The sequence below is a fragment of the Etheostoma spectabile genome, chromosome 9 (assembly GCF_008692095.1).
Source record: "Etheostoma spectabile isolate EspeVRDwgs_2016 chromosome 9, UIUC_Espe_1.0, whole genome shotgun sequence".
NCBI lineage: Eukaryota > Metazoa > Chordata > Actinopteri > Perciformes > Percidae > Etheostoma > Etheostoma spectabile.
In genome coordinates this window covers 16,472,945-16,487,921 of record NC_045741.1, presented here as the reverse complement: position 1 = coordinate 16,487,921, position 14,977 = coordinate 16,472,945, and the positions used below count along the sequence as shown (strand labels likewise).

Here is a 14,977-nt window from a genome sequence, read left to right as displayed (position 1 = left end):
TTTTTAAGAGGAAAAGCCCAATATGATTAGTCAGTTGAGTGGAGAGTTAGAAGCGGTTATGTCTGGTTTAATGTAAGTTAAAGTCTTTTTTTTCCCTTTTTTTATTGTGTTAAACATCTTACCTCGAATCGGGGTACCCTCTGGAGGAGACACAAAAACGAAGACACAACATCAGTTTAGTTCAGTGTTAAAGTTAGTAATAGTTAGAGGAGTTATTTGGGTTGGAAGGTGGATCACTGGAACTAGATTATCAAACCATTAGGTAATCTCTTACATGGCTTTCATAGATGGGTGAATTTTTTAATGGTAACCTCTCACTGCTGGTATCACAAAGGAATGGGGAGCTTTATATGACTCACACACACTCTATTGCTTGACTGTTTTCTCGATTACCCCCTCCTTGCTTCAGACATATTAAGACAGAAAAACACAATACTTCATTGGCAGAACTGAAGAACCTTGAGTTTGATCATGGCCGCAACTCGGGGTGAAAATACTAAACAAGAGAGGTTTGACCTAGAGTTGACATGGATCATTCCAGTTGCAAATGCCTTTTGCCAGGCAACTGACCTTGAATAAGAGCTCAGTAAAATATGCTTGGGCAACTCTTTTATACGGGGTATCTACATTAGTATGGAATAAACTTGCTGGGGGAGGAATGGCATCTCCACTGAACTAGAATTTCATAGTGTACCTTCAGGCAACCTCAAGCTAAATCAAAGAGATTGAAGTTCTTATTTATCCTACATGTTGTAAACTTGCTTGACTGTGACAGAACGACTCTTCACTTCAAGCTTCATCCCTCCTTCCCAGTCATTCCATCTCCTGACTCTTTCCATTGTTTCATTTTACTGAGAGTCGTGTGGTTCCCTATTCTTTGTTTATTTTGTCTGTATTGTGTTACATGCCTGACTGAAAGCCAAATGTCCCATTAGGGACAATAAAATGTTGAGCTTGTCCAGTCAATGGCTAGTTGGCTTTTAAACGTTGCCTGAGTTGTTGCTGCGATGTAAAATGCATCCCTTATAGGCAGAGCTTTGGGTGTGGGTAGGGGAGCCTGCTTAACTCAACCGTCTCTCTGCCAAGCATTTAACTGTCCTTCCGCTCTTGGCTTTTTTTCTCCTCGTTCTTTGTTGTCTAACCGTTTTTTCCAACTCCTTTTTCTTTATCTTTTTCTCCATTCCTCTCTCTCTTTCTTCCTATTTGTGTTTTTTTATGTCTCAGTCTTTCCCACAGTTTTCTCCCTCTAGCCTTTTTTAAAGTCTCCCTGTCTAAGTCTAAGGATGACTCATGGCTACAATGTGCCCTTGGCCATCCCTTGAGAGTACCAGCAGGGCGGTGCCAAGCCAGGGGAGGTGCCCTACTTAGCATAGATGGCTTGCAGGCACAGCCCAGAGGGTCAAGGGTATGTACAGCCCTGTCCCTCCGATCCCACTGTAGGGAGACTTATTTGCAAAGAGAACGGATGACAGCCCGGGTTAGCAATCTCCCAGTCTACACTGGCCTTCCGGCGGGGAGTGAAGCAGACCAATTCAATCACAGTTGTTGCAACTGTTGACCTGAAGTTACATTTCCCGGAGAGGTACCAGTCAGGCTACGGCTTCGTATCTACGCGTACATACGGCGTACATTTAACGCAAAACCATAAATCAGGCTTCCGGGGGGCACTCATTTTAGCCGCTTGTGTCCACAACTCCCTTATTCCGGTCACTATACAAAAGTCATGAACTTAACTGTACCGACTGATGCATCGAAAGCTTTGCCCTCCGGCTTTTCTCCCCCTTCACCACAAAGGTCTGGTACAATGCCCCCATTACTGCGGATACCGTACTAATCCGTCTGCCAATCTCCTCACCAATACCTCTCACAGTTCAAAAAAAAAATAATCAAATCAAGAAAACCTGCAGTTTAAGATGTAAGATGGTGCCAGTAGTATTTCCATATTCTTTACAGTACATTAACGGGTGTGGGTGGCAGGGCAGGGGATGCAATTTTCAATACCTTCTGACTGGATTGTTATTGCAGCTTTGCATTCAGAGGCGTCCTTTGTGATACCAGCAGGTAGGAGGCAATCATTGAGTTTGAAGTTCTGCCTGGTTTGCAATGCAACTGCGGTAGGTGGTTTAATTTCCTTTCTTTAGACTTGCTGTACACTGTGTTGCACTGTGCTTATGTATGATGTATACATTTACGATGTGTAAATTATATCAAGAATTGTAAACCATTAAATACAAATCTGTAAGATGTATACAAAATCCGTTGGCGTAGATGACAAAGTAGATGTTATTATACTGTATGTTCATATTCTGAAAATGTGCATATGCTGCAATTAACCATACTGTAATTTAAACTGATTACTTACTGATTGTCATTTTTCTTAACTATTTTGACTTGTAAGGTTTTTTGTAGTATGTAAACCCACTCTAAAGGATAAGCTTCCTTCATTGTCTACAAACAGTATGCTAAATGCATATATTTGACACAGATATATTCACAGATGAGTCATTGAAAAACCAGGCAAAACAACAGTGACATTTTAATTATTTCTGCATTGATTTTAGAGACCACATAATAACAGATAATCACAAGACAAAGGACAATAGGGCTCTGGGAAGGTTACATTGTTATAGAGTTAGAGTTTGATTAGAGGCTGCAGAAGCTGTTGGTTTATTTTGCTTTAGCTGTAGTGAAATTTTAGTTGGGGGTTAAGGGGTTACTAGTTAAAGGTTAGGTGAGGTTAAGGTCAAAGTTAGGTTAAGGTTAGGATAAGGTTAATAAAGCAGGTTTGTAAAGGAGAAGGCCATCACATGTGGACATTATAAAGGAATGAGCGAGAAAAGAGGGACAGAAAAAGAGAGGAAAGCCATTAGGAGGATGAGAGATAATAGATAGAGGTTGGTAAAAGAAAATGGTTCCACAAAATAACAATATAGAAACTGAAAAGGAAAGAAGTGCCCTAGGTCACTGGAACTATTTGAAAAACAAAGCAGCATGAAGAAATACAAATAAAATTTTGCCAAGGACCTGACCAGGCATGCTGGGTCTGGAGTGTCCGGCAGCCTGTATTTAATTACAATGTCAAATCCACCTGTACTATATGGGCGTGCCACCTGATGGCCATAAGCTCCCCTTCTAAGCTTTGGTCAGCCAGAAGTTGATCAGCTTAGGGTGACGATGACCTAAATATACCTCAACAGGCTGCTGACCTCCTCGCATTAACAAATGTGGCATTATTTGCTGCACAGAACACCCCAGCTGTTTTGTGAAACAACCCTCTGAATATATTAAAAAATATTATTGAAGTATGTCGTTTGTCCAAAGGCAATCTGGCCCGAGATGTTGTCCATCTGTATGTGAGGCGGATGGGGTTGCGTGATTGGCCGAGTGTCAAAGTCTGACCACTCTCCAGAGGGCGTCTGGCTCACCTTCTCATAAACACAGACACCCGTCTGGGATCCTGGTGGTGTCACAGCAGGTTGCAGGGAAAACCTGGCTGTTGTTACCACATCTGCAGAGATCTGAGCCACTCCCTGCAGAGCAGCTTTGATGCCAACAAATGTGAGCATTTTCTTGCACATTTTAGATTAAGTGCAATTTAATTCAGCATTATTCACATTGGAATGTGCATACATCTGTGTATATGTAAGGGAGCAATTCAATGTCAGGTCATAATTTTAAACGTTTATATTACAAAGGATCTTAATCTTTATGAATATGCACTCTTCCCCATCCTCTCACTATTTTTCCGGGCCTCTGGTTAATCTGTTCTGGCGGACAAGGCCAACAAGGGCCTGGGGTCTGCAGCCACAGGGACTTGGGGAGAAATGTCAGGCTCCCTCCACACCTCTAGAGGAGCTTCTCAGGGGACCCTGACACAAATATCACTGCCCCGCCAGCACAGCATGGTCTGGCACATACAAATATGCATCTCACAAACAAGAGTGGGATGCTCTATCTTCATGTATATACAGTATTCAAAATTATTATTATTACAATGTTGTCTTTTATTTCAGGCGAGAATATGTCAGATCAGTATGCACATTTCAGAATCAGTGAAGGTCCAAATAGAAAGGTGTTGAATTACAGGAGCTGAAGACTGTATCTTTTTGAACTCATATTTTCCAACCCACTTCCCATGATCCCCTTTTTGCTCCCCTATCTCCTACCAGAAGTCTATCATCTATGAGAGAGGACACGCTAGTTCTTGAGTGTGTGCCTAAAGCAAAAGCAAAAACAGATAGCCTCAAAAATTGTCAACAGCAATTTGATCAATAGAAGAATCTGAAAACAAAGTCTGCCACAAGAACTTTTACCTTTGTTTGGTTTTTGAAAATGATTTTAAGATTGAATAAAAGAAAACTGAAGTACTAAAACCTGGAGACCCAAGATGGCTACTCAAAGTGCTGAGGACATGATAAGATGGCAGCCTAGGGGGCTTTAGCAGGCAGGCCTTTTTCTCATGAGCATAAATCCTGCCTGGCTGCTGAATGAGCTTTCCAGCAAAAAGGTTACAGAAAAAAGACAAGCCCCCAGAGCTACCTTGTAGGAGCCTTGGTATTGAAACAAGGGAAAGTAATTTCCTTTTCTACCCTCCTACACACACATATAGTTTGACCTGTAAGTAAAATATACCCAGCTTAAACTGGCTGGGCATATTTTTGCAATTAGTTCAAAAAGTCTGGAGGAATACAAAATATGGCCAAATGTATCACTTGAGTCCTTGCCCTGTAGCATGGGCAATAGAGCCTGTGGTAGAGATTTGTAAGGCAGTGGGGATGCGGGCCAAATTGGCAAGAGAAGAAAATGCTCCCCTGAAAAAATATTTGACCAAATCCAGACAGTCAACCCAACCCAGGCAGCGGTCGTGCAGTGACCTTCACCTGGAAAGAAATCAAGATTCTTTCAGCCCCCCTCAGTACTTGCTGCACTTTCCAAGGGTATTTTTGAACAGCAAGGCTGTTATTGTGAAACTAAAGTTTGATCGTTTACACCTGAGCATAAAACAAATGTATTTCTGGAGGAAAGTGTTTGTTATACGTTTCACCAAGAAGACAAAAAAATACTGTAGGCTATGACTGCACAGGAATAATTGTCTTGGATTCAAGCAGAGTCCAATTATTTTCTCAAAGCCTGCTGTCTTGGAACACAGCAGAGAGAAAGATCTAGACGTGACAGGAGGCATCGGTAGTGTAAAATCTGGATAAAATTGTCAGGGGAAAAGTACATAAGGCAACAGCTACAATACCTTTAAGGTAACCTTGAACATGGCACTAACCCTAAATAGTCTAGTAAAGGTGCTTAAATACTGCAGAAAACATGGTTGAACTGGGCAGTACAAGTCTTTCTATGCATATTAGCATTAATGTGAAGCAGGGTGTTGTCTCAAAAGACTTGCTCAGCAAGTCTTCTCCATATAAATAAAAACTGCTTGGTGGACTGTGATACCTAAACGCCTCCCCAACTCATGCTGCTGCTTGTGCTTGATTTGCCTTTTTAAGTTCCAGTGTAGGGGGTGAAAGAGGATAAAGTTAGAAGAATAGCATTAGGAGTGTGGACAAAAAAAGAAAAAGTTGAGCATAAATAGAAACAGAACATAGGGAACAAGAGGCAAAAGAGGACAAGGGTGAGGGGAGAGCAGGGAATGCATGCATTTTGTAAAATAGTTTAAATGTGCCATCTGCTTCAAGGAGAGTGGGTGGGCTTTTTGGGCTTTGCAAGACACTTACCAAAGGTTTCTGAAAATGACAATGCAAGAGGAAAGTAAATAGAAAAAGGGGAAGAACAACATAGTTCATTTTAGGCTGAGGTTAAAGTGACTGCCACGCAAGAATTAAAGGGACTCCAGTTTAGTTGGGTCTTGTGTAACATAAATTCTATTTACAATTTAAAGTTCTAATAAGTTGCATTTCTTTTGTGAAAAATCAAATTAACCCTTTTTGGTGTAACTTGTAAAATATCAAATATTTAGTTTTATATTTCAGTTGTATTTGTTGGTTTAATGTTTATTTTTTATTTTCAACTTGTGTTATGGGTCACAACCAAATGAAAAGTGTTGAAGACTCTGCGATGTGAGACACATCTGAGTTTCAGACACACATACAGACAAAAAACACATATATATATATAGAGAGACAACAAAACAGCATTCTGTTCAGTTAGACAGGACACACAATGACAGTTGACAAAATCATGAAACAGATAAAGACGGATGATACAGAGCTTCAACAACAGACAGGAAGCTGAATGTATCTGACCATCATTCACAGAGGCTCTAAACTCACAAAGCCATATTTACAAAGTTGACAGGTAACCCAATTTTTAGAGCAACTGGTCTTTCGTGATGTGATTACATACAACTTAAGAAATTAGCTTACCAGCTTCCAAATGTATCTGCAATCTGTATCCTACATAGTAAAGCTTCAATGCAATTTTAGCAATTTTAAATATTGTCTGCGTTGCATGATCCTATTTTGTACAATAATACCCAAGTACTGCAGTACCACAATGACTACATACAGCTGCATAACTGCCAACCTTTGATATAACAATCATTATTGTGAAAACACATCATGCCACTGTTAACACACTGTGCGTGGCAAGTTTAAATTAATGACCGTAATGATACAGTAAATACAATAATTTCAGTTGTCCATTGTTTAGTAACTGCTCAAAAACCCTGAATGTAAAATATGTTCCACTATTCTTTGGCGTAATATTAGACTAATAATTGGTAATAGTATTATTAGTAGGGTAAAACTGTAATATCCTCACAACCTTATTAGGAATATTTGCCTGTTACATGTCAGGAAGTACAGGGAATCTGAACAGTTAAGGGTACTCTGTGGAGTTTTGGACCACTAGTAGTGCTAAACGGCAAAAATTGCAAAGAGAAAAAATGCTTTGTTTCAAGAGCAAGCAAATGCACCAACATGTGTGTTAGACCTCAAGGATACGCATAGTACATTTTGGTGGAAAACCCTGAATGTAAACAACTTTAGTTTGTTCAAAAGAAAACACCACAGTGTACCTTTAAGGTTCAAGGCCTAAATTGTTTTTCGGAGAAGGCTGGACGTGAAAAAAGATGAGCATGGAGGTGAAAACGTTTACGTTCGAGCTCTCTTTCAAAGAGTCCCTTGTTGAGGCTCTTTGTCCTCAAACTAAAGTCAAAAGTATTGGCTGACAGCCTTCTCCAAAGCACCTACAGTAAGGGCAACCCAGCATTCCCAGAGGAGGTCCTCGGGCCATTATGAACCAAGAAACAGAGTTTTCAGTAGGTTTTACATCATTTCAGCGAGAGCAAATTGTCACAGATATGTTGATAGCAGGTTTTGCTTTGAAATCTCAAAAGTCAAATGTTTGCCTAAAAAGTGTGCACCGGTAAGTTAAATATAAAACAACTACAATTAATAGCATCTTAAGGAGCTGTAGACATGGCAAGGCATAAGTAATGAGATGAAAAATTGATTATTTTGAGTTTACAGCTCATGAGGACCACAACTGGGGGCAACACACTCTTCCTTCAGTGGTGTCTACACTGATTTACGGTTGCAGCAACAAATCAAATAGAAGTCATTGGATTTTTCGAATGGTGACAAATTATCAATCTAAAATATATACCCCTTATTGCCCAGTGAAACTCCAGGGTCTGCACTTAATTAGCAATATAATAAGTATTTGCTTTACTGGAACTCTCAGTGGGATTTAATCAATGGGAACAAGAAAACATATCCACCACAGAGCTGTGTCAGTAGAATGTGGACCTTGCCCTAATTGTCTACAATGACACACTTCTGAGTTGCTGTGAATCATTTGACATTATTCAATATTGTTGCACTCTTAAATGTAATGTATTGTGAACACATTTTTTGGATGATGACCAAGGGTTATGACAACCTGGTCAGAGGTGACGCCACAGCAGCTTCAAAGCACATAAACAGCCTTAATTATTGCCACAAAATGCCCTGTGAAATCAAACAAGTGCTTAAGTTAGTAAGAGGAAAAAAAAGACAGCAACATTTTTCTTGGGCTTTCCTTACCTGACCGTAGCTGTTTGATTCGCCCATTACTTGCATTGGGGTAAATGGGCAGGAAGTCTTTGAACCAGGTGATTTCTGGGTCAGGGTTGCCACTGGCGGCACAGAGCATAGTGGCTGTTCGAGTGCGCTCCACCACTTTGAGTTGAGGGCCCATGTCAATGTTAGGGAAGCCTGGTGGGAGTAGATCCTCTGTGAAAAGAATGGGAAAAGAAGAGGTGTAAATCCTCCAGCTTAGCCAGCTTTTCTTACTTCAAAAAAGTTCCCATTCAAAGTAGTTAGTTGTAATCTTTGTTTATACAATTTAATTTAGAATACAATAGCGATTTAACTAAAAAAATAGGACAAAATAAATGATTGTGTTGCAGTGATTTTCTTCATTCTTGTTGAGAAGAAGATCTTTGGAACTGTATTTTTTGCTGCCACACGTATGACTTGACTCAGTGAAATTTTAAAACTATTGCTAGCTGTGTAGTATGTGACTTCTGTAGCAATAAGAGACTTATTGTGTATGTTTTACCTGCCTTTGTAATGCATTTGAAATGTTATATTAATGTAATAGAAAACAAAATAGGGATCAGTAAAGGTTAAATATGAGTACAAAATTAATTTTAGAAGGTAAGTGGTTGCATTAATATTGTATTACGATACTTAAGTGTAATTAAAATAACCTTTCATGAATAAATTCATGTTTTAATATATTGTGATAGTGTCCATGTTGACTTAAATCTTCAAATCATACAATCTCTATAGTAAAAAATGTAAATTAAATTGATACATTTTACATTATGGATAGTAAGACTTGAATTAACATGTAAATTGCATTGTATTAAGAATCTGGCTCTCCCAAAAGGCTACGTTGAGGCATCAGAGAGATTTATGAATGAAGACCAGGAAAAACAAGCATTGTGCTTTCTTTGACTTCTTCTTTCTCCGATTTTTAAAGAAGCCATCAGGTAGCCAAGCACTCACAGACTGCATTCCCTCTATCAACTAGCGTATCCATTAAGAAGAATGTGTCTTAATAATATACCTTTAAGGAAGACACTGACTTTCTGCACATATTCACAGTATAACAAGTAGTCAATACATGACTTTAAATGCAAATAGAAGATCAGAGGGTGAGACAACAGAGTGAAAGGTAAAACCAGACCGAAAGCCTGGTAATCCGAGTGATTTCTTTTTCTAGTTTCCCCATGTTCAGAGGAATAAATGACAATCTGATCCAATTTGAGGTTACATAGTGCCCCCCCCCACCCCCACACACACACACACACTTGGTTGAGACACACTATAAGCACAAATAGCAGAGGACTGAATACCAATTGGTTGGATTTCACTCTGCCATCAAAGGCACAAGCCAGGTTTGTTTAAAGGGTAAGATTGAAGCCTCTTTGACTGTCATTATTGCAGCCCTTATTCAAGAACCATCACACTAGCCAACAAAGATTGTGGTATGCATGCAGCTAATAGACATGCATGACTGAGCAATTATTTCACTGTTAAGAGATGCCAGTGTAGTGTGCTCTGTGGTCATTGTTCTCCTTATGCAGACTCTTCGCTCTCTTTGGGCAATTAGTCCCATGGGTCAAATTGCTTGACATTTACCCTGACTGGAGCCAGAACAGTGACTCATTCTTAGATGGTGAGAACCGAGGGGGAAGCACCCTGAGCTGTATTATAATATGCATCAGTGGCCCAAGGCCTATTGGCAATGCAGAAAAGATTGACTGAACTTCCTGGCCAATGGCACAGCAGAGGTCACTGTTCTTCTGGAGAGCCAATAACTTCATGTCCACTCTGCAGACATCATGTTGGTGTCGTTGACACCCAGGACACGTTAAATTAAGGGAAATTAGGACACACTAAATTAAGTTGCAGTTTGTGAGTTGCACAATCTAAAAGCAGGGTTGGAAAAATTAAGAATTAAATAAATTAAAGCAAGGTTGGTCTTTCTGCCTTTAATCCTATTCAATATTATATTGACCTCTTACACAAATACAACTGTGAGCAATGACGTCTTGGTGGATTTAATAAAATACTAGTTTCAAAATCTTCTATTTTCAACCAATTTCTCATTTTAAGCCACGTCAGTTAAGCATTTCATATTAGAAGGATTGCAAAATATGAAATATGATTTTATTTTTTTGATTGTATCAGCTTACATAAAGAATTAGCCCTAAAAGGTTTTAAATTTTTAAAAGAATACTCCACAAGATAACACCTTTGTGTTGTGTTGTTGCACTGCAACATTATGCACAGGGTTTGCATGGAGAGTGGTGAGTTTATAGGTTTTCACACTGTCAAATATTGAATCTTCTAAAATAAATGAAATACAGGGGAACAATGTCCAAACTAACTCCAGACAGGTTACTTACTTAGGCTGACATCAACAGAGCAAGATTAATATTTCAATGCTAGGTTCACAGGAGTACAAGCAGTTACACTGGTTTAGGCTCCATGCTGTATCCTCTTCATTGATTATTAATGATCACCCTTGTATAATCTCTTTATACCAAGTTCCCCTGGAGCTTAGAAAAGCACTAGCAAGCCTACACGTCACTTTAGAAACTCCAGAACAAGACAGAGCAATATGTTCTCACAAACTCTGTGTTCTGTGTGTCATCATTGATCTATGTTTAAGATGGCATAAAAGGTGCTGCACACTCATACCCCTCTAGCTAGTTCTGTCTGTGAAGGTTAGGTCTGGCCTGCTTTTTGGGTGTAACATCTAATGTATTTGATGTTGCCGAGGCCTATCTGTGCTTTGCAACACATTAACTCTATCTTCTTGGTATGAAAACAGTAGACAGGGGCCTGCACGGACTACAGTAATGAAGCTGAAAACTGGAGACTAATGAAATTAGGCAATTGACAGAAGGAATCTGCCTGAAGGAGCAAGGGAGGGCAGAAAAAGGTGGGTGAACAAACCAACCAACCAAAACAGAAGTAAACAAGACGCAGGGATGGCGGAGGGAGAGATGATGCTATCGTTACAGCTGCTCTGACCTGATACAGCGCTGGCAGCCATTCCTGAATAAATGGCATGTTTGCTGGTTACTTACTTACCCCAGGAATATAATCCGATACCATCTTTCCCCCTGAAGCTTACAGGCTACGCTGATAAAGGCAACCATGCAAAAATAAAAAGATCACTCATCGAGGGAGTGTTACTTCAGGGTTAGCCAGCCTAACTGTGAAAGTGAAAAGGCACCCAATGACATGGGCTGATAGTATCCTAGAATTCCCAAAGGGACAGTCACCCATAATGGTTTAGCAATTTCATTTCTATTATGTTCAGTGGGGGTTCTCAGTGATGATACATCTACACAGGCCAAATAGAATGGACATTTGTGCACTATTGGTGAATGACAAAGTCACTGTTTATTTTGCTGGGAGCAGCGTTTGTCACTTAAGCCAACAATCATCCTACTACAGAGGCATGAGACACGTGCTGCAGTTACACCCTGCAGTGTGCCAATACTTCTTAAAAGTACCATACCACTTTTTAATAGTTTTGGTTAATCTCACAGACAAGCATATTCATTCACATATAATTTCCGTAATTACATTGTAAATGCTAAAGCTAAGCTATGAACAACAAAACAAACTACCTAACTATCTAACAAACTAACCAACTAACTAACTATCTTATTGAGCATTCTCTGATGATCATCACATGATATCAAAACAAGCTTCACCAATTGGGTTACAAAAGAAAAAAAAATATATCTAACTATTCCACAGGTACATTTGTTTCAAGAGACAATTTGGGGGCGCTTAAAGAGAATCTTAATTTCCCCCAGCTACCTTGTTTTTAGTGCCCCAAAAGCCTTTTTGATGCATCCCGTTGAATCACAAATTGGTCTGTGCTTGTTTAATTGTCGGCAAATGCTGATGGTTTGCATTTTGGTAGCACAGTTTGGTCCTGATCACTGCTGTGATGTATAGCACTTAGGCAGCAATGGCGAAGGCTTTTCAATTACACCACTGAGACCACTTCAGAACATGATCACAAGATGACTATTTAGGAGGATTTAGTTTCAACGAGTGCAACCTTTACTCAATGCATATGTTAATTGGAGTAGGCTTTCAAGAGTATATGTCCACTCCATGCAACAGCTGGCTTGCTCAGCATGACACCAAAGCTAAGCCTCATACAGGCTAGTTGACCTTATCTAGATTTTGATTTTTGTATTTCTCTTTGTTTTGTTTTTGAGTTGGCTTGAGTACCATTTGAGTGTCATTATTATCCATAATTGTCACATTTTGGTTCACAATTTAATATCATTACACAAGTGACAGGTGCAAAGCCTTTAATCAGCCTCTGGTTAGCTTAGCCACTGACCAGCTGGTAATCTGCGAATTCATGCCAGCTGTTGCTTTCTGCTTTCTCTCATGCTAAGTGTGGCCCTCTTAAAAGATCTATCTTTTAGTCTAATTTAACTGTCCTGACTAATCCCATTTCCAGTGATTCACTGCTACCAAACAAAACATCTCTTTTTAGTAAATCTAAGTCTGGTATAGTCATACGTAACTGTACCAGAGTTCTACAGCTCTATACAAAATGGGTGTGTGAATAAATATGTCATTTAGTAGGCATTTCTTCCAACATACGTACATTATAAGTTTACTCAGGAATCACTGGTCCTGGTGAGGAATTTAAGTATAACCTTTGAACTCCTACTACTATCATACATGGCAGCATAGTTAGCAAGTATTCACCACCTTTTGCAAATACAATGTAATACTGCGTAATAAAATGTACTTTACAGCACTATGAATAGTACGGCCACCTGTGGGCTCTACTCAGTGAGCACACAGCCTTGGCACCTATCAGTTTCAGTGCTCTCTACCCACTGACCAACACAATGTTGCTATTATGCTTTACTTAATTAGCCATTGTGTTAGTGTTCTAACACAATGGCTTAACTGAACCACTAACCTAGGCAGGGTTAGTCCTGAGCCTTGGTCAGGAAATTATCCTGTGAATGGATCTTTATATTATTATAGTGCATATGTTTACCATTTTCATCTGATGTCAAATCTCTGACATAGTGGCTTCAAAAGTGCTGGTTCTGAGCCATCAATTATTACATAGAGAGGGGAGAGCTATAGTAAGAGAGAGAGAGAGAGAGGGGAAGACGGGTAAAATCTTACTGACTAGGACTGCAGCAAATGCCTTGGGGTGCTCCACCGTCCCCCGCACCCATTATTCATATTATTATTTTCACTTACTGAAATGATTTAATTTCATCAGCAGCGTAATCAGGTTAACTGATTACCCAGCGCCACAGCATAGAGACACAGGCTTTAAGCAGGTCTGTGCATTAATACCACAGAGGGGCTGCTGGGGGAGAGAAGGGGTGAGAGCAAGGGAAAGGAAGAGGAAGAGTAAGAGAGAGAGAGAGAGAGAGAGAGAGAGAGAGAGAGAGAGGTTAAGATTAGAAGCTACAAAAAGATAGGATGACATATTGGAGGAGGATGACTACCGATGGTCTGCTCTCTTTCACACACACACACAGATGTTTAACTAATGGGCACAACCAGCTGCTGGAAATCTAGACAATGCACTTTAATTTGCTCTGCACCTACAACACAGCCAGATCTCTTCACATCAATCAGGCAGACCAAAAAAAAGAGAAGAATGTCTGCATTAAGAGGCAGGTTCTGTAGTACAGCTGGGGTACAACTGTGTTTTGGAAAGTCTATTTTCTAGAATGCACATGTGCATGAATGGTCTATGTGTGTATGTATTGGCAAATGTTACATTTAATATATTCACTTGATTGGATATACATGCGCGCTTGTAAATTTGGTTCAGGCCCCAGTCAATGGTCAGCATACAGCATCAAAGTTCCCCCATATTGTCCCCATAACAGTTGAGTCAACAAGGGTCCTTCTCAAATGTGGTTCCCATTTTTGAGTCTTAATGGTTATCATTTCAGTAACCTGATAAGCTTGACTACCAGCCAGAGACCGAACCAGAACCAAGTAAAAGTTTCTTGACTAAGTGTATGTTCAAGACCACACACTTGTGCTTTATATTGTGAAAGAGTTCACTCTGTTTTTGTCTGCACTTGGTTGTGCTGTAAAGTAAAGCAACTACAAGCCACCAGCTATTGAAAATAATCTATGAAACAGATTAGGGCTGCACGATTATGGCCAAAATGATAATCACGATTATTTTGATCAAAATTTTGATTGCAATTATTCTCACGATTATTTGTTGATTTTAACCAAAACAAATTTTATCGTCACATAGGCTATTTATAACTGCGAGAGGGAGTGTGATGGACACCTACTCACAGAGAGACGGCTGACTCATTATGAACGGGTCCAGCACGGTTCGAAAGGCGGATACACACGTCATGTGTATAAAACGTCTGTATCGTCACTGCGCTGCATTTTTATGAACTATGATATTCTCGCAATGGGTCACATCTCTGGCCCAGGTCAAGCAGCTTCGTCTCACGCTGTTACTCTACCAACTGAAGTTAGTTGCATTCAATAACTTCTTCAGTGTTCTTCGCCGTGGCAGCCGCGATAGCAGAGTTACCAGCAAACACACTGGTACTAATACAGGTTTGCCCCTCATACTTAACAATATACAGCTGTGTTAATAAAAAATTAAAACTGTGGACAAATGTCAGAAGTGTGGACCGGCGGCCGCTGTGTGGCCGGGCGCGGAATAAGAGGAGAGAGTAGAGGAGAGATTCAACACAGGCACATACTTACAGACGAAATGGGTCATGTAACGCAAAATTAAACCATATCCATATAAACAGCATTGCAGCGGATACGAGGACATTAGCACCGGTGCGTCCTAGAGGAGCCAACAGCTAACAGACGCTACTAGCACCGACTAGCATTGGTAACTGCTGTTGGGACAAAATGTTGCGTTTACTGGTAAACTGGTAAACCTTGATACCGACGTATAACCG

At 40.0% G+C, this 14,977-nt stretch overlaps 1 protein-coding gene across 21 annotated transcripts in view; it reads right to left on the bottom strand.

Moving 5' to 3' along the window:
• The window catches only part of ptprsa (protein tyrosine phosphatase receptor type Sa), a 241,274-nt gene that overhangs the window by 88,598 nt on the left and 137,699 nt on the right, over positions 1–14,977 (bottom strand). For 11 of the 21 annotated variants that reach the window (XM_032526600.1, XM_032526609.1, XM_032526605.1 and 8 more), the window contains 3 exons: positions 8,037–8,225; positions 5,727–5,735; positions 123–140 (listed from right to left, as the gene is read on the bottom strand). In XM_032526600.1, coding sequence (XP_032382491.1) covers positions 123–140; positions 5,727–5,735; positions 8,037–8,225 — 216 coding nt within the window. The remainder of the gene's footprint in view (positions 1–122; positions 141–5,726; positions 5,736–8,036; positions 8,226–14,977) is intronic. The other 10 variants (XM_032526606.1, XM_032526608.1, XM_032526611.1 and 7 more) reach the window with 1 other exon arrangement.